This window comes from Bacillus rossius, chromosome 1 (assembly GCF_032445375.1).
Source record: "Bacillus rossius redtenbacheri isolate Brsri chromosome 1, Brsri_v3, whole genome shotgun sequence".
NCBI classification, from domain to species: domain Eukaryota; kingdom Metazoa; phylum Arthropoda; class Insecta; order Phasmatodea; family Bacillidae; genus Bacillus; species Bacillus rossius.
The window spans coordinates 70,631,233-70,657,199 of NC_086330.1; the positions used below are offsets into that span (position 1 = coordinate 70,631,233).

At 37.2% G+C, this 25,967-nt stretch overlaps 1 protein-coding gene across 4 annotated transcripts in view; it reads left to right on the forward strand.

Moving 5' to 3' along the window:
* LOC134537474 (uncharacterized) overlaps nt 1-25,967 on the forward strand; it is a 93,837-nt gene that overhangs the window by 31,008 nt on the left and 36,862 nt on the right. For all 4 annotated transcript variants that reach the window (XR_010075994.1, XM_063377951.1, XM_063377959.1 and 1 more), the window contains exons 5-8: nt 8,310-8,481; nt 15,306-15,578; nt 20,105-20,332; nt 22,995-23,160. Coding sequence is in view for 3 of the 4 variants with exons in the window: in XM_063377951.1 (XP_063234021.1) it covers nt 8,310-8,481; nt 15,306-15,578; nt 20,105-20,332; nt 22,995-23,160 (839 nt within the window). In the remaining variant the exon portion in view is untranslated. The remainder of the gene's footprint in view (nt 1-8,309; nt 8,482-15,305; nt 15,579-20,104; nt 20,333-22,994; nt 23,161-25,967) is intronic.

Below are 25,967 nucleotides of genomic sequence, written 5' to 3' on the forward strand. Positions count from 1 at the left end.
CTGCAGCTAGTACAGTATATATATTCAAAGATCTTACTGTGAGTAAGCACCTTCTGTAGTCCGGCTCCAACTGAGCCGCTCACATTCAGACTTTCCGGGTCATTTTCGGCTGTTGACCTTTGTAGTGCTGCCAGCATTTTTGGTTCTCTTAGATTTTATTGATACTGTCTGTTTTCATTTTAGTACAGTGATTCTTTTTTTTTCTAGCTGGTTACATTTCACATTTTACGGGTAATACATTCAGGAATGATTTTTTTGAAGACCAAGGCTCGGCTGTTTTTTTTTTCTTCTATAAAGCAGCATATTTCAACTTGTTTCACTGTATTTTAATTGTGTTTTGGTATTCCCATTGAAACTATTTTGACTTTTGATAATCCAACATGGCCATGGTTCAGAAAATGCCGAATTATACCTTTCACTGTAATAATTTTTTCTAAATTGGAAAATATAGTTTCAAGGAAAGTTACTTTTTCAGTTTAGTACTTCATAACATATTATTGTTATTAGTAATAATATTAATATAAAAAACATCAAATAAAAATTAAATATATTTGTTTTCTCACCAGGACAAACTGAGAGCGGGTAGTTTTTTAAAACTAGCCATATGCCCATGTGCAAAGCTAGTTACTGGGTCAATCCTTATCATGAGTGTTTCTGTAATTTTTCATTTAATTTTTAATTATAAATTAAGTGTTTATATATGATTAGCCTAGTTAAAAACAGGGCCAAGTCCATTTTGTTAAATTTTTAAAGAGAGGTGAAAAACCTTTTCACCCTTAAGGAACCCTATAGAAGTTTGTGTTTAGTTTTAGTTTAATATTACATGTATTAAACTAATTCAAGTTGAATTTTACCTAAATTTGTAATGGGTTTTAACTACTTAATATTGAAATATTGACTTGGCCAGGTATGTATTTAAGGTTAAGAATTAGCTGTCTTGGTAACAAACTTTGTTAGATTTGGCTGTCTTTGTAACAGATTGTGAGCATTTAAGACTTTGATCTGATCTTTAAGTTACACCGTTTTTAATTTTAAGTTACACCGTTTTTAATTAGAGGTTTGGTTGGAAGATTTAAAACAACAGCATTACTATAATGCAGTATTTTAAATTGTATAAAAATTTATAAATTGTACAAAAGTAATAAAAACTGTAGGCTACTACAATGTAAAACCAGAAACGTTATTGTTTTGTGTTTGAAAGGCTTTAAGGCGAAACGGTTTCCAAAATTTTAATGTCTTCAACAGTTTCTTCATTCATACACACACACTTAGGCTCATCATCGGCATAATATCAACACCAGGTTGAAGAGGCAGCATATTGTTTTCATCTATTATTTTCTTATACCACTGTAGTTATTCAATTTGATTCCATTCATTTCGATAGTGTGCTTTCAACAGTTTTTCTACATTAAAATTTTTGCTGGTTTTACTTTAACACAAACTTTCAACACATAGGGTTAATCATGAAAATTCACTTCCTTTTTTTGGTCACTTTTAGGTTTTGTGCAGAATCGGTTAGATATTGCATCTTGCCTTCAAATGTAACAGTTTGATTTGGTACTTCTACTTTGGTTAAAAGTAACCTTTTGACATGAGAAATCTTGATGTGAAGTTCTTTAGTGTATTTATACACTGTTTTGTCTGACCTCGTCATAGTATTGCCAATCCTTACCAAGCTGTTTTAAAGTTCCTTGAGTTTAAAAAGCATCATGATAGTCTTTGATATCCACAATAATATCTTTCTTGTAAATGACTCTTTGTATCAAGCCAAAAACTCTATTGCATGGCATAAATAAGTGGCCAGTTACAGGGTACACTACTTCTGTTTGCTTTGTTTGTTGTGGGCTACGATATAACCATAACACACATTTTGTCATCAGCATACTGTTTTTATTTTGCCATGAGCAACCATCTGCAAAAAAACCGAATGGCATCAATATCATTAAAGTTACCTGCATGAGCCTTGTTTGTAACTCATTGTATACTGCTGATGGCGGATGCTATCTCGTTAGATGATTTTTACATTTCATGCTCACACCAAGCGTAAACAGAAACGTTGTCTTAGTTAAACCCTCTTCACCATTTGAAATGCTAGTAAGGTTGTAACAGTTCAATTGCCGAGAATATGTAATAACAAATCTGATCAGGCAACTTTGGCAGAGGAAAATTTTTCGCAGGTCAAAGAATAAAGTACATAAATTGTCTTTTTTCTCTTTCAGAAATATTTCTTTTCTCTTTATCTTTCTCATGATTCAGGGCCTCAGTATACTCCAAGCATGTTGAGCATACTCATCAGTTGCCAGGGTTTTAAAACTCAAACGTTGATACAATACTTTTTTAAAATGATCTTGAGTAACTTTGAGCTTTGCAGTTTGAACTGATTTATCACACACACACCAAATTTGGTCAATGGTAAGGTTAGAATATGAATAGATTTTACAACTACTTTATTTTTAGTAGTATGATTCTACTCCCTGAAATTGCTTTATAAAATCAACCACAAAATCAATTTTCTTTTGGTACTTTTCTTCTTTCCTGTTACTACCTCTAGACTCCACAGGCACCAGCATCACCTTTCTTAAACCTTGTAAACACACCTTGAGCATGGTGCTTTGTGATATCTAAGGTTTGTATAAAATAATTCCTACACTCTTTGATGCGGTTGCCAGCTTGGTTCTTCTACGCAAAGTATTTTTAAAGAATTTTTTTCTTACCCTGTTCTCCAGTTTTTGGTCACTTTTAGAGTTTGTAGAGTATCGGTTAGATATTGCATCTTGCCTTGAACAGTAACAGTTTTATTTGGTCCTTCTACTTTGGTTAAAAGTAACCTTCTGACATAAGAAATCTTGATGTGAAGGTGTGGATGTTCGGCAAAAAGGGTTTGGGGCTGAAAATATGTCTTAATACTCTCTTAGCACTTAACATACTCTAGCGGCACAAGAGTCTTTGAGGTAATCAAGGTCAATGATATGTTCTGTTCTTGGGGAGGAAGGGGGGGTCATCATTTAAGACATACACTGTGATGCACTCTCTGGTTCCGACATGTACTCGTGCTTCTCCTACCTACCATGTTTGCCCAGCCAGGGCTGCCCTAGAAAAAGCTGTTCGCACAGCTTCTCAATAACCATTGCCCATGCAGCAGTCACAAGATATCTCACTCGTACCTAAATTTCGACGTCTCCCACCACTGTCGCTGTGCTGCAGTGAGTTGCCAACCTCACAGTGGTTTGGCTGGGACGAATTTCTCCCTGCACCACAGCCGCCGTGCCATGAATACATGGGTGGCCCCAGTGTTCATCATCTGCCCATCATGTTCCACTGCAATGCACAGTAGGTGATAAGTTGTGGTCCTCAGTTGGCTCAGCACGGGGGTGGGGCCTCATTTGTTGGTCGTGTTTGCAAGGGGGACGATGCATCTGTTGCTGTTGGAGCACGGGCAGTTGCAGTCTTGGTGTCGAATCCCCGGGAGGCACTGCCTGCACTGAGGTGATGAGTGGTTATTGTTACCTCTGCAATTCATGGGGTTGCTCCATTTGGTGGTAAGCGTTTCCACATGTGATTGCCAGTGCGTCAATCATCCGTCGATCTGCTCCTAAGGGTGGTTATTCGTCACACCCAGAATACTCCGGTCTTGGGTTTTGCTGGCAGCCTGCTTCTGCCACCCCTGTTTCTTGTCTGCCCCCTTTTGCTGTCGGTCAGCGTAGCAGTCTCTGCTGGTTTTTCTCCGTCAGATGTGTGTGTTCGGTTTTGGTGGAGGTGGAGATGAGTGCAGTGAGTCTGTGGGCCCTACTGAGGGGGTGGGGGTGTCAACTGTGCGGCATTTTCTCTTTGTATGATGTGTCTGCTTAGGTGTGTCATAGTACTTCAGCTCTTCACGGTTGTAGGCGGTGTGCGCAGGTCAACCTAGTGTGCGTTGAGGAGGGGGGGGGTGGTGAACCTTGGAAGTGAGCTACAGTGTTGTAGGGAGCTGGGATGCTCTATGCTGGGCATGCTAAGACCACAGCTGGTGATGGTACGGGTCCTTGGGGGGTTCCTTCCCATCAGAAGTCGCCCTGTTGTCGTACATGCGTCATGGGTTGTTGTGGTTTACGTGCTGTCAGTAGTTGCGTATGTGACACTTGTCAGTGTTACGCTATAGCTACGAGGGATGCGTCTTTGCACTGCCCCCTTCGTCTGCCCCTTTTCGCGGGCACACACAGGTGTTCGCCTGTTAGCAACTCCAGGTATCATGGTAGTTAGCACTATTGGCAAGTGCCTTGCAGTGTTCACGGAAGTATGTTCTTGGTTTGCGGACACTTCCAGTTGGAACTTGAGGTAATTCACATTCAGCTTTTTCCTCGCTTGCCTGTGCGAAGGGTGAATGACTGCCACCTGCCAGAACTACTCCGCTGCAGCTGGCTGATGCTTAGAACGCTGGATTGCAAGAGAAAGGGGGGTGTAGAGGGTGAGTAGGTCCCGTTATCCATGTCCTCTTTCTGCACTGGGCGCGCTGGAATGCACAAGGAGGGGAGGAGGAGATGCTTGTAGATCCCGTTACCGGCATTATCTCGTACGCACTATGTCTGTCTTTCGTCACTTGGACGGATTCCTTATTTATGTGTTAATTAATATTTTATTTTGTATTTCGTTACACACAGGCTGCTAAACCAAGTCGAAGTTGAGGAAGTGATAGGTTTGTCTGGCATCAGTGAAGCACAGTCAGCAGGCACAAATATTCTTCTCAGAGTTGGTGTTTTTCTTCCCGTGTGGCACCTCAGCCTCTGCCAACAAATGTTTGAGTACAGCCTACAGTTCGTGACTTTGTAAGTACTAGCACTTTGGTGTAAAACGCCATAACTTCAGAGCACCTGCGAATGTCGACCTTGGACCGGCGGGGTGTGAAAACTGCCAGATAAAGCCTGATAAAGGGGTATTCAACAATGGAGGTGGTCTTAGCCATCTGGGGCCGGTACTTGTTGGGGGTTCAGGAAACATGCAATGCTTGGAGACAAGGCATGTTTTCGGCTTACACCAAAAACATTGTACACATTTTTAAATGTATGAAGAATGTGGGTAGCAGTGCACTCATTTAAAGAGTGTACATTCTTGGGTACATGAAACATATACAGACTGTTTCCTGAACTACATGCAGGATGTTTGAGTAAGAGTATACATTTCACTAACTGAAAGGAATATCCTTACTGGCCTTCCTCTTTCTGAATTGTAAGTAAATATCCCCATATTTGTAACTACAAGTATGAGCTTCATCCAAGATAAGGAGTTTTCAGAACTGCTCTCCAACATTTTTACTTAGTTAGGTACCAGAGCAATATTCTTAGAATGTCTGAGGTCAGGGAGTGTTTCCATGTGTATTGTAACAATTGGTGGGGCACAACCAGCACTATCATCAAATAAGCCACCATGCTTCTAAAAATTGGGAGGATTCAACTTCTCAATGAAGATGCTTGATTAGCGAGATTGGTTTTCATTAAATGAGGAGCACCTCTGATCCAATAAGTGCTATATTTGAATATGTAATGAATGTATCAACATGTCATCATAGTCTGGAAAATGGAGCTGCTGATTAGGATGTCAAAGTTTGCCGAAAGATGGGGCCCATGTAACTTAAGATGTGGAGGAGAGACATGTTTGAGCTGTGTCACTTTTATTTTAGTCATAATTGATTTGACTGCAATCGACTGGTCGCACAACATGATATGTAAGTAAAACACTGCGGATAACCCTGCTGCTAGGCTACATCTAAAAAACCATGAACCTGAACATTGATGAATAGACAACTGGCATCTAGTTGAAGAATTCACACTGAGTTTACGGTCCCTATCAGATGCATAAAGTGCTGCCATGAATCTAGAAGTGAGTGAGCAAGTGGATCGTCCCAGTCAAGGCCATTTAACAATAGATACTGCAAAACATTTTGGCCCATATCACCACAGGAGCCAACCAACCTAGGGTACCATAGATACTGTCAGTATATGACATCACAAATCACATGATGTTGAGATGCAACTCTCCTTACACACAGTATGCTATAGCCTTACATGCCCCATTACATTGTTTAACCTAATGCTTAGATCTTATGTGTCATTTGTAAATCTGAGAACTTCACAGTCTGCTCCTGCAAGACATTGCAGCAGTTTCACATAGCTGGAAACCCATTTCCACAACTCCAAATAACCCTTCCTTAAAAATTGAACCAATTCATCCTGTAGAGTGCGAGTCTTTTCAAGTGATGCTTCACTGGTAATAATATCATCAACAAATGTCTAAATTAGAAGCAAATTTGCTGCTCGGGGAAAGGTATGACTTCCATCAATCAATACTAAGCTGGTGCAGTATGCTGATGGCTAAGAGTGGAGAACTAGTGTCATAGGTAAACATCTTCAACTCATAATTCTTCAGCTGGGTCTGAACAATACAATTTGAGCTGATTTTTTTTTTTTTTTTCATTCTATTCAATGATCAGTTATCTTTATGTACATTTGTTTTACATAGCAGCAAACCACAAATCCAAAACATCCAAAACTTGCAGATGATATTGACCTGACTGCTTGGCTTTGATGGTTTGTAGCTGAAACAATTGGCAACTTCAGAATTTTTTTTATGTGTTATGTGGTTAGCTTCTGACAATGTTAATATCGGGAGGACAGACCCTGCCATGCCATACCATTATTCTCACCAGTAAATTGAATGTTTCTCACAAGTTGAGATGTTCTTCTCAAACAACCCACTAAATATGGAATCTTTTCAATTGTACTCAGAGCCTAGTTATTGATGGTTGGCTGAGAAAGTTGTCAGAATATAGGCCATTCTTCCCATTGCCCAGATAAGTTTGGTAAATTGAGCTTCTATAACCTGACATTAATTTGGGAAACAAATTCCGTGGATAGTTGTTCAAAAATATTTGTAATAAATGATGCTAGGATGGATTGAGTGTCTAAGATCAATTCTGAGCCTTTATCATGACATTCTGTCAAGAGGACCTCACCATAGTTCTGTGGAATGGTGCCTAAGTTCAAAAAAATGCCACAACATGAACGGACAGTTGCCTCAAAGTTGTTGACATAACCCAAATAAACATTTGCTTCCTGTAAACTGGTTACCGTAAAACCTTATGCCTGGGGAGTGATATGTCAATTTATTTTATTTTTTCTTATGCTTGTATTGAATCAAAAACCTTTAATATACTCATCCTGCTTTATAAAAAACAAAGTAACAAACTAATTACGATAGAAAATTCTATAAAAAAGGCGATAAACAAATAACAGATACACCTACCTGCAAATACAGTACAGGTTACTTTGGTACCAAATAACCAAGATCCCCAGATTGCTGAGTGCTGAACAGTAGTTAACAACTCTATATACAGGCTCAAAGAAATATATTTTACATGCAAGAGCAGTGAAAAACAACTGATGATGCTCAGCTAGACCTCTAATAAACATATTTTTTTTTGTTGGCCATTAACCATGGTAAAAATCCTAAGAAATGATACTCTTCATACCAGGTAGAAAGGTAGCCAGCCATCTTGGGCATCATGGAAGAAAATGCTTTTAAATAGATCTGCTTTCCAGGAAGGGATATTAATGCTTTTCTACTGAGGTTTATAAGCAAAGAAGTCCTGAATATTGAACAGTGAACAATGTGTCGTCTACAGGACAAGCTGGGGATAACTTCCCTTTGCTACAGTGCAGCTGCTTTGTGACTTTTGCACTTAAAACAAAGACAGTTTTGCTTCATTAGCCATTACATTACCTGCTCAGCTTCTTTCTGCATTTAAAATTAACGTCCATGTTGAAAAGATCAGGGTGTTTCAGAATCAAGAACATTATGGACACAAAAAAAAAACAGGACTGTTGGAAGAAGTAGATGCTGTTTGTAACTGTGGGGACAAACTGAAATTTGATGTAAACCTGCTCAGTAAAACTAAGAATATCATTTGGAATATTTGAGCAGGCTTTGTATAGCATAAATAATTTATAAGTGTTTTTGATTATTCAAGTGTTAGTTATATTGGTGGCTCGCAACATAAATTTTGTTTTTACATGTTAAATTTGTACCCTATCACTTGTTGATGACAATGAAATACATTGTAGTATGTACTATCTACAGTATTGTATACATAAACCAAATAACTTTTATATCACCAAAAATTTTCGTTAGTCTAATTCTAATAGAAAACCTTAATTTAAAAAAAAATGAAGTGAAGTATTTATGGTTAAGTAGTGTGTAAACTACAATTTTTCTGTAGAAATATGCTTTGTGGTCAGATAATTATGGTATTTATTTTATTTTTAAAATTTTATTTTCAGTGATCCAAGATTTGCAATTATTAACCATAACGAGACACATCTTGGCGTGTTGCCATTTTTTCATGCCTATGCATTCATGTGCCTGCTGGCTTCGTTGTGCAATGGCTTCAGAGTCGTTGTTCTGCCCAAGTTCGAAGAGGAGTTGTTCTTGAGGAGCATACAACAGTACAAGGCATGTGCAATTTTGATAGACTGTAGTGTCATCAGTTATTATTTATGTATAGTATTGTCACAGCAAAACTAAAATAGTTGGTTTATTCTTACATTACACACAAAACATTTATAGTATTTTCCCAAAGTTTACACCCTATAATTTAGAGCTTACGCTTCTTATACTGCCGTATTTATGGATATTGATTTAACATGAGATGTTAGATTTAATATTTTCTTAATGTGGTAACATTGTTAATTTTTAATTTGTAGTTTTAAAATAGTTTTTATAAAGGCAATTTACTTTAAAGATGTTTTCGCTTATCGTTAAAACAAGCATCGCTTTTGAACTCGTGGATGAGTGATGATACCGCAAGTAGACGGTGCAACATAAATGCCGCGAGGCGGCGGCGGTGGTGTTGGAAAATGAGTGTGAGCATGTTGAAATATTTGGATGGCAGGCACTGTGTTGATTGTGTGCAACATGAAATTGGTTGTAGGTTTAGCAGTTCATTCGAGGCCCGATGTGTGGGTATAAATTTGTGGTTGACAGTAATATTGCCTTTCTAATGATGGTGCAAAAATTAAGAATTGTGTGATATGATGATGAAGCTCTCCTCCTTAACTTGACTTCTCTTTTTTGTGTGTCTGGCATCTGCTGGGCGTACTCGGGCGAATCAGACCTGTAATTTTCATTATTATAAAGGCAAGGTGGCCGAGTCCTTCACACCATTGCACTCTCCAGCAAATCAAGCAAGTGTCCGCTGATGTGTTCTGCTCCTCAGGTTCTTGTGGAACACTGAAAATATTCATTAGAAGTTCCAGTGGCTGAAATCAGTAATTTTGAAACATAAATTCATCAATTTTTCTTTATAATATGGGTTAAGAAGACTGCTAAAAATTTTTAAAAACATTTACTGTTTTTAAACTAAACTTGTTTTCTTAAATAAACTTGTTATTTTTGAAGAGTGTTAATGGTTACTATGGAGGTGCATTTAACGTAGTGTTGATGGACTGGTATTAACAATTTGGCATTATGTCGTAAATACAAAGGCCTTTAAAGCCCTTTTTCAGTGCTATAATTTTTAAAAAGTTTGTTGGTTTATTGATAGTATGCGAGTTAAGTATCCTGGGTTCAGTACAAAATTGTAATATATTGTAAATATTATTTAAAAATAAATAATAAAATTTAAATAAATTTAGATTGCACTTGTGTAATATTGTTATACAAAATATTTTAACTATAGTTATAAATTACTAATTTGTAATACATTACTAACAAGATTATGAACATACTGCTACATGAGAAATCTGATTTTTTTTTTCGAGACTACACATTTTGGGCTAGTAGTTTAGTTCATTTCAAAGTAAAAGTAAATGTTCTTGTAAATTGTAATTTAATTACATACACAGAAAAAGCCTGTTTCATTAAATCTCACATTTATACATTATATATATCCTTTAGTTATAAAGAGGATATTTTGTTTTAGTTATCAACTCAACATAGATAATCAAAAATAAAGTATTTGAAAATTAACAATACAGCTTTAGGTTAGCATTTATATTTTTTTTTCAGCTGAATTCTGTGACATTAATTAAATATTTTGTGATTTTTTAAGTCGTGAGTACTTTATTAAGTTTTTGAGAACAGGATATAAGAATGATACAACAGAACAGGATGTAAGGAGACATATGTTAAGCACTTCTGTAACTATGAAAAATATAGCGAACAAAGAATACATACTTAATCTATGATATTAATTTTTTCTAGAATATCACGTGTTATTGAAAGTAGGATATGTTCAGTTACTACCTCTAATTTTATTAATATCTGCTATTAACTTTTTTATTTGAGAGTAAATTGTATAATTAAAACAGTTTCCTGTTCTTAAATATGTATAAACATTTATTAGAAGCAGGTTTGAAAATAAACTAGTCATCCAATTCAATCATCTAGTTAAACTAAAATGTTAACCATGTTACTGACTTGGCACATAAAGTGTGTCCAAAGGTTTGATGAACTGCCCAGTATTTCGAAGGCAACATGAGCAATGTTTGGGTCACAAAACAGTTGTTGCCAAATGTTTGCCAGATGCTGTTAATGTCTGAAGACAACGGACGTGTTTGTGCGCGCTTGTATTAGAAGATTAACTAACTGTAATTATTGGCTAGTATTTTAGTATTTATCTGTCCATCACAAGGTTTTATCATTAATTCCTCCATTGACGACTGCCATGATTGTTTGGGGTTCCTTATGCCCCAAGATCAGGATACATTAACGTGTGAATTTCTTACTGTTGAAAGTATGAACAAATGCTAGGTCTCACCCTTGAAGATACAGTAGAACCCTGTTATAATGTTCCTGCATATAATGTTTTCCTGCTTATAATGTCATATTTTTAAAGTCCCAATATTTCCCCCATAAGGACAATGTATTTATTTCCTGCATATAACGTTCATAAATAGTGTAATTTCCTGCTTATAATGTTTGCTTTCTAACATTCAATAAATGGGGAAAAAATGTTTTAAAACCAAATTATTCCAACACTTACAATAAAAAGTTTCCTTTATGTATGTTTATGTTTACAATCACTGCCATACAATACATGAAGTTTGTTAAAATACAATTTTATGCAATATACTGAAGGTACACAATGTTCATAGTTACGTGTCAGTTGGCACCCTTAGTCAACTCTTCTCTTCCTTGCCATTCCAGTGGGTATTCAGATGCACGTACATAGTCCTACGATATTTAAGTTGCCAACCATTAAGCGAGGGCATAACTAAAAGTGTTTTCTATTGCTTACAAATAATTTTTTTTTTCATTCATACGTAGGAATCCCAAAATTAAACATTTTCAGGTGGCAAAGGAGTAGACGTTCTCACTCTTAATACTGTCATCATGAATCGTGAGATAATTTTACAAAAAATGTGGCAGTGTATCTTTAAAGACAAACAAAATTTAACCAGGGAACAAGATGAAGTTGAAAAATTGTTGGCTTGTTTCAGAAAAATCATGTATCAAGTATACTATCTTTGGTTTTAACATTAAAGTTGTTTACATCGCTTGGTGAGTCCATTGGTACAAAGCTCGAACATTGTTAAGTTCTTTATTGAGATTTCCTGCTTATAACGTTTTCCTGCTTATAATGTTTTTTTTCTTGTGCTCCCTTGAAAAGCATTATAACAGGGTATTCTCGAAAGGTAAAGAAATAAAAAACCGTAATGTCTACACCAGTGTCAACCTGTCAACTGAGTAATGTAAACTGACATTGTGATAACTCTAGTAGGTAATCAAAGTAGATGATCTTAAAAGTGAAATGAAGTTCTCAAACACTTCTCGATGACTCCAGAAACAAAATCTCCGAGTTAAAAGGTAAAATGATCCAAATTAAACTAGGGTTAAAAATTACCATTGATCGAAAAAAATCATACAGTCAAGTAATAGGTAAAATCATGGGAAACAAGATTGGAGTACAGATGTCAAGGAATGTTAAAACATCTGTCGCCTTGCGGGGTGTCCACGTGGCTGACTCACATGCAACACAGCTGTTTTTCCACGATGTCAACAACAAAAATTATCACATTGCAAACAATAAACATTACATTATTTAAGTGAGTAAAACGGTTTGATAGTATTGCATAGAGAGTATTAAATTAAACCATAGTAAAAAAATTTGGGATGAACTACAAAATTATGAAACTACTACAATCATGTGACTTTAGAATAATTCTCTTCACAGTTTATATTCGTACAATCACAGGATAAAGTTGCTATGCTAGAGCAAAGAGGTGGCGGCCACGTCAATGCACAAGCTACCTACCTGATATAACCCATAAGCAGTCATTTCTCATTAATCAGTAGGAATTTGTAAACTCTCTAAATTAGAAAAGCCTCAAAATTAAATTTACCTCACAGTTACCTTGCTAAACCCTGGATCAAATTGAGCCAGTAACAAACAAGGAAAAAAAGTGTTGACCCTATCGTGTGCAATCCAGCCGCTTCAAATTCTGATATTGGCCAGTGAGCACATTAACTTGGCTGGATAATATGTAGAACAGTAGAGTCTAACCTGGAACATAAATAATTTGGAAAATAATTATGACTTTAATTTGTTAAGAGTAGGTGCTCTTCTGAAAAAATTACTATTCAAATTCTGAACAAGGTTTTTTCCTTTTTATTTGATGATTCCGTTAAACCACATTGTAATATATCAAGTATTTCACAGGTTAGCTTAGGTTATGTTAGCCATTAGGCCTTAGACCACTAACCCTTAGGGCCCTTAGGACCTTAGCACCCTTAGTGCCCTTACACCCTTAGCATCCTTAGTGCTCTTAGCACCTTTTCACCCTAGCACCTTAGCATTTTAGGGTCTTAGGAGCTTAGCTTATCTTTTGGCCCTTAACACTTAGGATCTAAGGGCCCTTAGCACCCTTAGAACCTTTGTGCCTTAGAAACTTAGCTTTAGCCTTAGCCCTAGCCCTAGCCCTAGCTCTAGCTCTAGCTCTAGCTGTAGCCTTAGCCTTAGCCCTAGCCTTAGCTTTAGCTTTAGCCTTAGCCTTAGCCTTAGCCTAGCTTAGCCCTTAGCTTAGCTTAGTCCTTAGCTTTAGCTTAGCTTAGGCACATTAAAAATTATTAACAGTGTTTTTCGGGACAAGTACTACTCTAATCTTATTGTAAAATTAGTTTTCATTGAAAAGTTGTTACTTAGAAAATTAGTGACTCAATTTTACATGAGAATAAATCAATATTTTTAGTAACCATAAATATTTTTGTAATAGTTATAAATTTTTGGAAAACCTTTGAACTGTGATTGCTAGTTCGCTGGCTCGCTGGCTTGCTTATTTACTGGCCTGCTTGCTGTCTAGGTGGCTTGAATGGCTTGCTGGTTGGCTGGCTTGTTGGCTAACTTGCTGGATTGCTGGCCTACTTGCTGGCTTACTGGTTAGAGGTTTTGATGGCTTGATGTTTTGTTGGTTGGCTGGCTTGTTTGCTGGCTGGCATAATGACTTACTGGATGTCTAACTTGCCTGCTGGTGTGCCTGTTTGCTGGTTATCTTGCTGGCCTGCTTGTCGGCTTGCTGGTTTGTGGTTTTGATGGCTTGCCGATTGGCTTGTTGGCTTTCTTGCTGGCTTGCTGGTGTACTGGCTAGGTGGCTTGGTGGTTTGGTAGCTGGCTGGCTTGCTGGCAGGCTTGCTGGCATGTTGGCATAATGTTTTGCTGCCTTGCTGGCTGGATTGCTAGCTTGCTGACCTGCTTGGTGGCTTTCTTGCTGGCTTGCTAGCTTGCTTGCCGTATTGGTGGCTTGCTTGCTTGCTTGCTTGCTTGCTTGGTGGCTGGCTAGCTTGCTGGATTGCTAGCTGGCTTACTAGCTTTGCTGGCTTGCTGGGATACTTGCTGACTGGCTTAATGACTGTAGTTAAGTCTGTTTCATAATTATGTGTTGAAATTCATTGTGATGCATCCGACACTGCTAGTTGACTGCAAATTTGTTCCGATTTCATAATGAATTGAAATGAGGATGATCTAAAACCTTGTCATCTTCTTTGCATATTAATTGCAAAGTGTTTGATTTACTTTGGCATCTGTTTCCTGGCAGACAGTGTAGTTCTGTGTTGAGGTTAAAATGCTTTCAGGTAATGTCTGTGATGTGAATAATGTTCTGACATCTATTCTTTAGTGGAATTTTTTATTAGTATGGCTTAAATACGAGACTAAGATACATGTAATAGCATTTTACTAATTTAGATTACTATCCCATAAACTTGTTTTATAACCTCAACTATTCCTCTTTGTTTTTGCAGAATCAAAAACTACCTATCTGATGTATGAAATGTGCAATAAAAGCAATGTCTGAGGTTCGTGCAATGAAAACATACTTTTCTTGTGTCAAAGCCCAGATTGGCTGAAGTGGATCTTAAGGCAATGCATTTCTTTAGGCCCCTGAGAAAAGTATTCCTGGAATTGTATTGTGAGGTACTTCTTGTAAAATAAAATAGTTTTTCCAGCAAGAATTAGTACAGGAGCCTAATTTTACTATTCATTTAATATTAAAGCATCATATACAATTTTATGTTGCATCATTGTTCTCTCATGAATGAATATTTATCAAAATTATATATAAAAAAAAACTCTTATGAGTATGAAAGGACAAAAAAATAATTAATGTAGTAGGTAAATGAAAATATACCATATAAAAACAACTAGTAACTAAAAAGTATTCAAATTAGTGTATTAACATACTGGTTTGCATTACTTATTTTTTCTTTCATACATTTGTTTTTGATCATTTTTTATCTCTCTGTACTACAATATAACTCACTTAACTATGACAGAAAATTTTTGGTTTGGTTTTGGTTTTATTTAGGCACATGAAGAAATTAACAGTTTTGTATCAAGTCTTTAGATGCCCTATGTAAATGAGGAATGGTTTCATGAATCCTCATTATATATATATTTTTTACTGCAGTATTTAAATACCAATTAATGTATGTGCTGTAAAATCACGGCTATTATAATGTATTTTTTGAAATTATTGTAATGTGTGGTTACATAAATAACAAAGTGCCAATATTTACTTTTCTGATGCTCTAAGTGAGAAAACCTTGTCAAATACAGGTAGGTGTAAGGATTGCTTTCAAATTGTATGTTACTTATGTTGTCATCTGACTCAAGAAAAAAGCCAGTTTTAAAATTTTTTCTTTGTTGTACAGAATTAATAATTTTACATTCTATTTTGATAGGTATCTTTTGAACGTATGAATGACCTGTCCAGCCTGCGGATGGTGTGATGCATGTTGTGCTCGTGTGGATAGTTTTGTGAATATGCCGCCTGGCGTGGCAGGTGACGTTGCTGACGCTCGTGCCCACACTGCTGGTGTTCCTGGGCAAGTCCCCGCGGGTGAGCCACTACGACCTGTCCAGCCTGCGGATGGTGTGGTGTGGCGCGGCGCCTCTTCGCGAGGAGGTGCAGCGCCAGGTGGTGCGTCGCCTGGGCATCGCCGGTGTGCAGCAAGGGTACGGCCTCACCGAGACCACGCTCGCAGTGTCCCACACACCCGTCGGCCACGACAAGCCGGGCGCCGCAGGCAAGCTGGCTCCTGGCATCTCCGCCAAGGTCAGCTCTCCACCTTATCTACTGTTCCTAGCCTTGCTCTCTTTCACATTTCCTCTAGGTACTGAAAATGTTAATGTATATGGGAACTGTTAGTTTTGTTACAAAATGAATTGATATGAGGATGATCTGAAACCTTGTCATCTTCATTGCATATTAACCGCAAATTGCGTGATTTACGTTTTCATTTAATTCCTGACAGACAGTGTAGTTCTGTGTTGAGGGTAAAATGCTTCCAGGTACTGTATGTGATGTGAATCTACGGCTTAAGGACAGTAGCGCACCCAGGTTTTTTTTTTGGGGGTTTAAACCCCCTCCGAAAATGTGAAGAAAAAATCTAGAATGGAAAAAGTAAAAACATTCCCAGTCCCAGAAAAATAGGTACGATGGTCTATGGGCAGCGCTATATACCAAACTTTGTGAGATGTTTTCACGTCACTGTATACATTATGGTGTTAGAATTACATATGTAGTCTTCTACCGTGAATTACTTTAATTTTTTTACAAATTAGTTAGTTTTATATAAAAACTAAGAATGGTTTGTGCGCTACATTTATCTCAATTTTTGCATAATTTTAGACTGTATTTTTTGCAGTTTTAACTAGACATTATATGTGTGAATTTTATACCCTTTGTTTTTACTCGTAGAGTGAACTTTATTTGTGAGTGTGAATGCAGTAAAAAGCAAACCATCATTGTCAGTGATTTAAGTTGCACAGAATGTGAACTTTAATGCATGTTATGATTCTCATGGTATTAAAATAATACTGATTTTGAGCGGATGAGACCCTGGGTTTGATAAAGGTATCTTTGTTTGATTGTTGTCTAAAACAAAATTTAGTACCGTACTAAAAATTATTCTTTTTTCTACCAGCAGTATATTCTTAAATAGCACCAATTTTCACCTAGAAATCCAAATTTTCCCGGGAGAGGACCCCCGGACCCCCTCTTTATCTTTGAAACCAGTGTTCCTTCATAAAAAGACAAACTTCAAACTCCCCGCAAAAAAAATTCCTGGGATGTATGCTGGGAGAACGAAAATGGGCAGATACACGTAGTGTGTTAGGGGTCATGCCAAAATAGAGGATTGTGGAATGTGGGATCTGGGAATGTTATATTTTAAAAAGTGTTTTCGCTTAGGACACCACTTACAGTGGTTTTTAAGTATTTTTTCTGTCTCTCCTGCAATATTGTGTGTAACAGAGATTTCATATGAAATGAGGTCATTAATTTCAAGATACCAGGTTGCATCAATGCCATAAGAGATCAGTTATAATTAAACATTGATGAACTATAACAGTACTCTTTTGCATAAGAGATAACCAACCATCCCAACTCTAGTATGTTATTATTTTTAAATAAGAAGTTAAGATTTAATGTCTCTTCATGTTTTTGAGCATTTTATTTTTATCCTTCTTAGTTGTGGGTTGCCTGTGGTCAATTCAGCTGGCAGCACACTCACATTCAAATTTAGAACAGTTGCTGTTAACAGAACACCAATTTGACCCTCATTGAAATCTCTCATGGGTTTTTATGTGATTATGAAGTGAGTTTTCTTAGGGAACTCCTATTCCCTCTATCTGCATGTTCCATGCCTGCTCCATTCTAGATCTTCATTTCCTGTTACTTTAGAGGAATGCAGACAATAATGAGCCCTAATCATTAACTTGCACTTGGGGGATGATGGTTGTTCTCTAATTAATTCCCAGTGAAATACAAGTGTTATTACAGATTTAACTTAATTTAGGTTTTGCAATTTCAAAAAAATACTTATGGTGTACTATTGGACTTCATAAAGTGTACTATATAAAAAATATAAAATCATAAACAGTGAGTCAAAAACCAGCAAATAAAATTTAAAATGTGGTGCTAGACCTTAGATTTATCATGCAAAAATCTACACGAGCCTACTTTCTTTAAAATTTTATTTTAGAATCATGAAATAAATACAGAATGAGTAAAAACATTATGATCTTTAATTCTAAAATTAAATCTATTCAATAAATAATACTTGAAGTAATGGGCTGCTAACTAACCTAGTTGAGAGGTGATGAATAGATGCATTGATTGGCCTGTGCTAGAGCCAGTATTATGTTAAAAAGTGCTGATACGAGTGAGTGTGTACGAGGTCTAGTAGCACAGTGTTGAGAAGTGCTGAAACCAGTGTGTGTGTACTGAGTGTAGCTGCTGGACTTGCTATATAGTGTAGAGAAGTGCTGAGGTGTGAGAGTGTGACACTATTGGCAGTGAACTCTTCTTAGTTTATATATTTACACAACTACATAAAAATAATTGGAAGAGTGAGCTGCCCCTAGAAAGTAACATAAATAAAAAATTTATATATTGAAATAACCAGAGGAGAAGCCATCAAATAAAATTTACGTTAACTTAGCTTCTGTAGCTGTCATTGTGGATAGTAGATTACATATCTATGTCACCTATTAAATCTTATATTATGATTACCATAAGATCAGTTACTTCCTTTTAATTAGGTTTTATGGGAGAGGCATCCAACTGAGAGTTCAAACAAGGTTTTTAGTTTTGAGTAATGGCTTTTGAAATTAATGAAATAATCACTTTAGAATCTTTAAATGAGTACAGCTTTAAACTGAAGAACTTGATTAATTTAGATACAATTATTACAAAATAGTGTTAAAAAGGATGTTACAAAAAATGTTACAGAAAAATTGTTTGAACATGGTGTTACAAAAATACGGTACCAAAGAATACATTACAATAATATGGCCGGCCGTGGTACCATTACATTCTTATTTTATATATCTCCCATTAATAAACTCCATAGTAGAACTGGTAATCAAATGAGATTCAAACACTAGGTCTGAACGAGACACTATGTCCGCTTACTCTCGAATGACATAGAGACAGAGACAGCAAAGGTTTTTTTTACTTTAAATTCACTTGTTGGTAGGGACTTATCTCTTTACCAGCTCCAGAGATACTGTGAGTGACATGTAGTAGTTAAAGTCCAAAAATAAGCCCAAAAGGATATGGCCAGGCGATCACGGGCCCACAGGGGTCTGCGTCAGGACGTAGAATTTTGGTTGTTGAACCACCCAAAGAGATGAACCGGGGGTGAAGTTGGATCCACACTACGCAAAAAAAAAAAAATAAAACCCAGTGCATAGTGAGTCAAAGAGGAAATTTAAGGCTCAAAAGTTAAAACAAAATAAATGATCACATTTACCATTTGCAGTGGGTAGGGGTCATTATGGGGCAGCAGAGAGGGCACGTCCGAAACCAAAACAGACAAAACTTGAAGAAGTAGAAAGATTAACTCACTACATTAAAAAAATGAGGAACAAAAAACCATTATAACATTATAATAACACAAAAACATAAAAACAGAATAATATTATAACGTAAAAACACAATAACATTATAATAACACAATAACATAAAAACTGAATAACATTCCCTCATGGTGTGACGATATTCCAAACTTATAGTTTTCTGTCATCTTAATGAGAAAAATCCAAAGATGCGGAGCATGAGAGAGAGTTCGGAAGCCCTCCGTGCACCTGAAGGTAACAGCCTGGGAGGGATAATTCACTCGCCTAGTTAAAGGTGCTCTTAGTGGGCTGATAAAAAAATGATTTGTGCCAAATGAAACAGAAAGTAGGGGAAAAGTTGGCCAGGGCCTGGACAGTGGTGCTCTGTGGCAAATTTTGTTACTTGTGGCAGTGCCCACAGATGCCAGTAGATGGCGCATAGAGCTATGGTGTAAAACATAAGACCCTGAGGAAAAAGGAGTCAGAGCGGTGGTGTTCTCTAGTGGCAAAACGCCAGGAACTACCAAGGGCCATAGTGTAGTTCATAAAGTGTTCCACAGATCTTGCTCGAGAGCAGAGCAGCAGGCACTTGTGTGGACATGGCTCATCCCCGTGTGGGGGAAGAAGGAAAAAGGGGCGTGTAGACTCCTGGTGCTCGCCTTACTGTGTGCGAGGGAACCAAAAAAAAGGAATGGTCAATCTCAGCACAGCACCTTGAGTTCCTATAACAACAGTGAAGAAGTTGGAGGGTGGTGGGAAAGAGCGGGCGCTGTACCGGCATATTCCGGATACACTGGCTGCTCCGACATGGAGAGGCATCGAAATGCAAAGCCTGGCATGCCCTAGCGGGCAAAAATGGTAAATTAATGCATAAAAAAATTTACAGAGCCCCACACTGCTTCGGGCAAGCTTACGGGTGTGAGGAGCATCGAGAGTAACTACTGGAGACGCTGTAGGCAGAAAAATACACGCTCGTACATGCAGAAAGGCAGGAGTAACTACTAGCACTGAAGGGCAGCATGAGAAAGAAACAGACCCGAGGGAAAATGCGGTGGCTGACCAGCCCAGTTAGCGGCTAAGCCTCCGACAAGGAAGGAAAATTTTAATGTCCACTTCAAAATTAAAGAAAAAAAAAAAAAAGGTTGTGTGTCTAACTATACCCATTAACGGCACACTGGACTTGCAGCATAGTGTTGAGAAGTGCTGAGACGTGTGTGTGTGTGTGTGTACGAGGTGCAGGTGCTGGACTTGAAGACGGGCCAGCCACTCGGGGTTGACCAAGAAGGCGAGCTGTGCTTTAAGGGTGCGCTCATCATGAAGGGCTACTTGGGGGATACAGGGGCCACAGCAGCCACGCTCGACCCTGACGGCTTCCTGCACACCGGCGATGTGGGTAGGATTGACCGGGACGGCTACGTGTACGTTGTCGACCGCCTCAAGGAACTCATCAAGTACAAGGGCTTTCAGGTACGTGTTGTGTCTCTTGTCTCATATGAACCGGTGAGCTTGTTGCAAATTTCACAGTAAACATTTTTGAGAGAGGATATCAAAATAACTGTGTATACCTATGAAAATAATTATTTAAGAAAAAAAAAATGTTTTTAGTTTTATAAATTTGGATCACACTTAATTTGACCATGGTGCTTCTAATGGAAAAAAAGGATTATACACAGATGTAGCATTAATTTTTGAAGATAATCGTTTTAATGTTTGTTCATTGAAAGGTACATGTAAAATGTTAGCAATGAACTGTGATTCCTTCTTGTATAGATACAATTATTCAGCAATCCAGTTTTAACTTTTATTTTGTTTTAATTCTTATTGCGCCGATTGGAAGAAACCATAGGTAACAGGTAGTCAGGTGCATTAATCACATCTGTGATAACTCATATTTTTGTGTGATTATCACTGTTTTATAGTAATAGTAAAAAAAATAATTTTTACATTCTGAAATTACTGAGAATTTACTTCCATAGATTATTTTAAAATTAAATGATAACTGTTGTTCGAAAATCACAAGGTAATATTGATAGCACATCTCCTTAAGTACTAGGTTTGTTTTTTTAAACTATGATTTGGTTTATGTTAACCGTTATACCTGTTTTTATCATGTGTTGTTATTATTGTTGAAAATCATGACACCATTACGAAAGATTGTATGCCCAACAAATGACTACAATATGTGAATGCAAACAGCCAGACATGAATACATTTTTTCTCGCATAATCATCGCACATTTTATTCTAAAATCAAGTTTGAAAAGTAGTGGTGCGATGATTATGCGGAAAAATTTTTTTTTTTGTTAGGTAAAAATTCATAAAAAAACCCGTTCATGGAAAGTATGTTTATTTAAAAAAAATGTGGAGTATACAAGAATACGCCAAACAATTAATATTAATAATTCATTAAAAAAAACCTTTCTTAAACTTTAAATAGAAAACCCAAACTGTAATGCGAATGCAAGCCACTTGAATCTGTGACGTGAACTAACGCGTAACTATTGCCGTAGTACACATTTTCCACGAAAGAATGAGGGCCATCAAATGTAGTTAACTCGGCACTCGACAGAGAGAGCGCGCGCTGCATGCAATCAGCGAGATATCGATATTCGACTACGTGCGCGCGCTCTTATGGGAAGCAACATACCCAAACATGAATGATGCCAACTCACGCTGGCTACATGTTCATAAGCGGTACAATGCGGTGATGCAGACGATCAGATAAAGGAAATAACGTTTAAAAACGTCTTTAAAAGAAAATTTACGTCAGACAACTTTGTATTTCCGTTAATTAAATAAGTAAGTGGTAATGTCGGAATAAATATTGGATTTATACTTTAAAATATATTGTTTTATACGGAAAAGATATCTACACCGGTACACCACGGCGACGCAGATGATCAGATAAAGATAATAACGTTTAAAAAGTCTTTAAAAGAAAATTTACACGTCAGGCAACTTGGTATTTCCGTTAATTAAATAAGTAATAATTTCCGAATAAATATTAGATATATTTATACTTTAAAATACATTGTTTTAAACGGAAAAGATACCCACACAAAGCGCTCGGCATCTAATAGCGGGACCAAAAACATTGTTCAACGTTTAAGCGAGAAGTTTTTTTTATCCCAATTTTGATGGCCAAAAATATAGGTGCAACGATTACGCACGTGCGACGATTATGCGATAAAAGAGGGTAACTATACTATGAGCTCTATTTTTAGGAAACTGGAAAAAAAAAATATTGAGGGAAAACGAGTGGTTGTTAAAGCAGCACTTTTTTAAAAATTATTATTCGCTTAGATCCACCAACATTAATGATGAGGTAATTTTATTTCTGAACTAACAAATGACTGAAGATATTTTTTAATGTTTGTACGGGAGAAATTATAGAATGATAAGTCCAAGCATCTGAGAGCGGCCGCTGGGCAGAGGAGGGCCAGCACACATTCCATGATCTCACTCTGCGGCCGAAGGAAATTTTTTTTTGTTGCATTAATAGTGAGCAGCTGGTTGCAGGACAAGTTGCTGACCTTCAAGTGCCGGCAGTGTCCCGTGTGCGTAATGGATGTTACAGCGGGGGGAAATGTGTCTGGTCCTTTCGAGGGAGCCTGGGCGTGCGACAGTTACATGTTTAGTTAGTCTTAGGTGCAGTCAAAACTAGGCCAGCCTGGGTTGAAGGGTAAACCTGCATGTGAGCTGTGTCCTCTTATCAAGTCTTAAGGGGTAAATGATTGACATGGTCATGGAGTCAAAAACTTTTAAGTTGTAACAATTTTTTATTGTGTGTAATTTTCTCTTCATTATGGCATAGATCAAAATGTATCTGAAAGTCTGAAGTTGAAAGTAATTCACTGCAACACTTAAAGCACTAGTATTTATAATTGAATTAATATTTTAGAATTGAAACTGTGATAATATCATCAATAGTCCCTCTTTTTAAGCTAAATTAATTTATCTTACTAATATGTGCTTTAACAATATCAGATTATCAATAACAAACTTGTATAAAAAAAATATTATTTGAATCCAGTGTGGTGGCCTTCTCTTCCTATTGTCCAAGGGCAAGTGACGTGAAATACGTAGTGCTAATGACTGCAGCAACTTCTGTATCAGCAGTGCTCGCTCAGGTGCCGCCCGCGGAGTTGGAAGCCCTGCTGCTGACTCACCCGGCCGTGCAGGATGCCGCGGTGGTCGGCGTACCGGACAGCGAGAGTGGGGAGCTGCCCCTGGCGTTCGTCGTCCGACAGCCCGGAGCGAGCGTCTCCGACCAAGACCTGATCGCCTTCATAGCAGGTGAGTATCTCTTTCGGCAGGCAGAATTTTATTACTGACAACCTTGTGGGAAAGAGGTTATTAGTACGGCTGTGCAGGGAATAAAAAAAATATTTTTAATGGGAATCGAGATGGGATTGAGAAAAATTTTTTGTAAAATGCAAAGCAAGTTCATAAGGCAAGTGCAGTATTGCTAAAGATTCAATTAGAGATGGGTTTAAAAAAAGTACTGTGATAAGTTTTTACCTGTAGTTTAAATATGATGTTAAAGAAGATTAAAACTTGTTTATTTGTTTACTTCACTCTGTAAAATATATGTATATATATATATATATATATTTTTTTTTTTACATTATATTATTTCAGGGAACTTAAAGTAGTTCCGTACCCGCTGTCATAATTTTGCTACCGGAGCAGCTACGTCGACTATCGAATCATTCAATTCGCAGAGCGAAAGGTTAAATTATATATTGAAACGTCTCCGATAAAAACTAAGAAGACTTTATAAATACTAAACCCCGTCTTGGACATGATTTTTGACAACAAATTTTTTTTTTTACTGCTCACCTTGTTAAAATTCATCTAAAAGTTAATACTATATAGTTTCCGCACATGTTACATAAGTATAAATTATTAAGTACGAAAGGATAGCTGTACTGTTATAAAGTTTTATTTTTTTGTTACCTATGCAAATTCATGGAAATTCATTTCCTATCAAACATGATTCATTTAATATTACTTTAAGGAAAAATATAGGGTACAGGCCTAACTAGTTTAAAATAATCCAATGGCCTGAGCTATGTTTTTAATAATATTATATCAGTACAATACACAAAGTGTATTTAAATAAATATGCTCAAAGCACAATTTGTATAATCCAGTAATCTATAATTTAAAAAAAGTAAAAAAAAAAAAAAATCCACTGACTAGTTTTTAACCACATTCCTTTAGCTTATTAACCACAAACTATAACCATTGTGCGACGAAGACTGACAGAAGACTGTAAGGAGAATCTGTATTATACAGTTTTTACCCGCAGAAGGGTTGCTTCTTCATATGGTTGCACTCTTAATTTGGGGAAAAAAATCAAACATTTTCACGGTAAGGGTTGCCCCTGCAGATGAGTCGCAGCACCATATATCTGTCTTCACTAGTATTCCGTGGATACAAGTAAAGTACAAAGTAAAGTACGTATTCCCTTTCTCAGCTTTTCTTTGTCTGTTTACCATGGGAGAGTGTGAGGTGGCCCTCCTCCCCACCCCATATTTACAACCCATTCAATTACCTCAATTCCTAACAAGACGTTATTTTATACCCTTGTTTCCTTTCCTCCATTGTATTTTATATTTTACCCATCCTTATGCTGTAAACTACCTACAACCCCCTCAACTAGGTAGCATGATGCCACTATGGTAACCGAACGCAGAAGAAAGATCCAAACTCGCTCCTACCATTACTACAACTCTCATGATAGAGTGCGCAGAAGCGCAGTTCAAATCTTAAAAGCCACGGTGCCCGCCAACTGCGTGCCATTCAACTGAGTGGTAAAAAAAAACACACACACACGCACTTGCACACAACCACATACATACACACTCTCATACATACACATACCCTCTTTTATCACATAATCGTCGCACCTATATTTTAGGGCGTTAAAATTTAGATAAAAAAACCTCTCGCCTAAACATAGCATGATGTTTTTGGTCCCGCTATTAGATTCCGAGCGCTTTGTGTGGTTATTTTTTCCGTTTAAAACAATATATTTTAAAGTAGAAATTTAATATTTATTCGGACATTACCACTTACGTATTTAATTAACAGAAATACAAAGTTGCCTGATGTGTAAATTTTCTTTTAAAGACGTTTTTAAACATTTTAACCTTTATCTATTCGTTTGCGTCGCCGCGGTGTACCACCTTCAAAAATGTAGCCAGCGCTAGTTGGCATCATTTGTTTTTGGTTTTGTTGCTTCCTGTATAGAGCGCGCACTCGTAGTTGAATATCGATATCTCGCCGATTGCATGCAACGCGCGGCTCTCTGTCGAGTGCCAAGTTAACTACATTTGATGGCCTACACTCTTTCGTGGTAAGTGTGTACTACGACGATCGTTACACATTCGTTCAAACTCGCATTCGGATCACAGATTTTGTTTTTCTATTTAAAGTTGAAAGGTTTTTTTGCATGACTTATTAATTTAAATAGTTTGGCGTGCTCTTTTATACTTCACGTTTTAAATAAACATACTTTTCATGAATTGGTTTTGTTTTTATGAATAACTTTATCTAACAAAAAAATATTTTTCCGCATCATCATCGCACCCCTACTTTTCAAACTTGATTTTAGAATAAAATGTGCGACGATTATGCGATAAAACACGGTACACGCACATGCATGTGCGCACACACGAGCACACAAACACACACACTATCTCCCCTTTCTCACCTCTCTTCCCCCTCTCTGCCCCTCTTCACCTCACTCCAATACCTGCATTAATAATATTAGTAGGATTATTTTTATATTCTGAAACGTAGTGTGTATTTCTACTACAGCGCTAATCAATACGTATTTGGAATGGCGCAAATGCAATACGTTGCTCTTTCAGCTGTGAGCACAACACAAGAGTTAGACATCTTTTATCTTCATTTAGAAGTTGCTACAGTCAAACCTCTCTGAAACGACACCTCACGGTTCCCAGGGATAGGGCATAGAGAGGGGGGGTCGTAATAGATGTTTTCCGAAATTTTCAGTTGATTTCACTACCCACCCCCCCCCCGCCCCCCCTTCCCAAACCGCTACTCGCTAAGAAACCAGCCGTACAATGGCA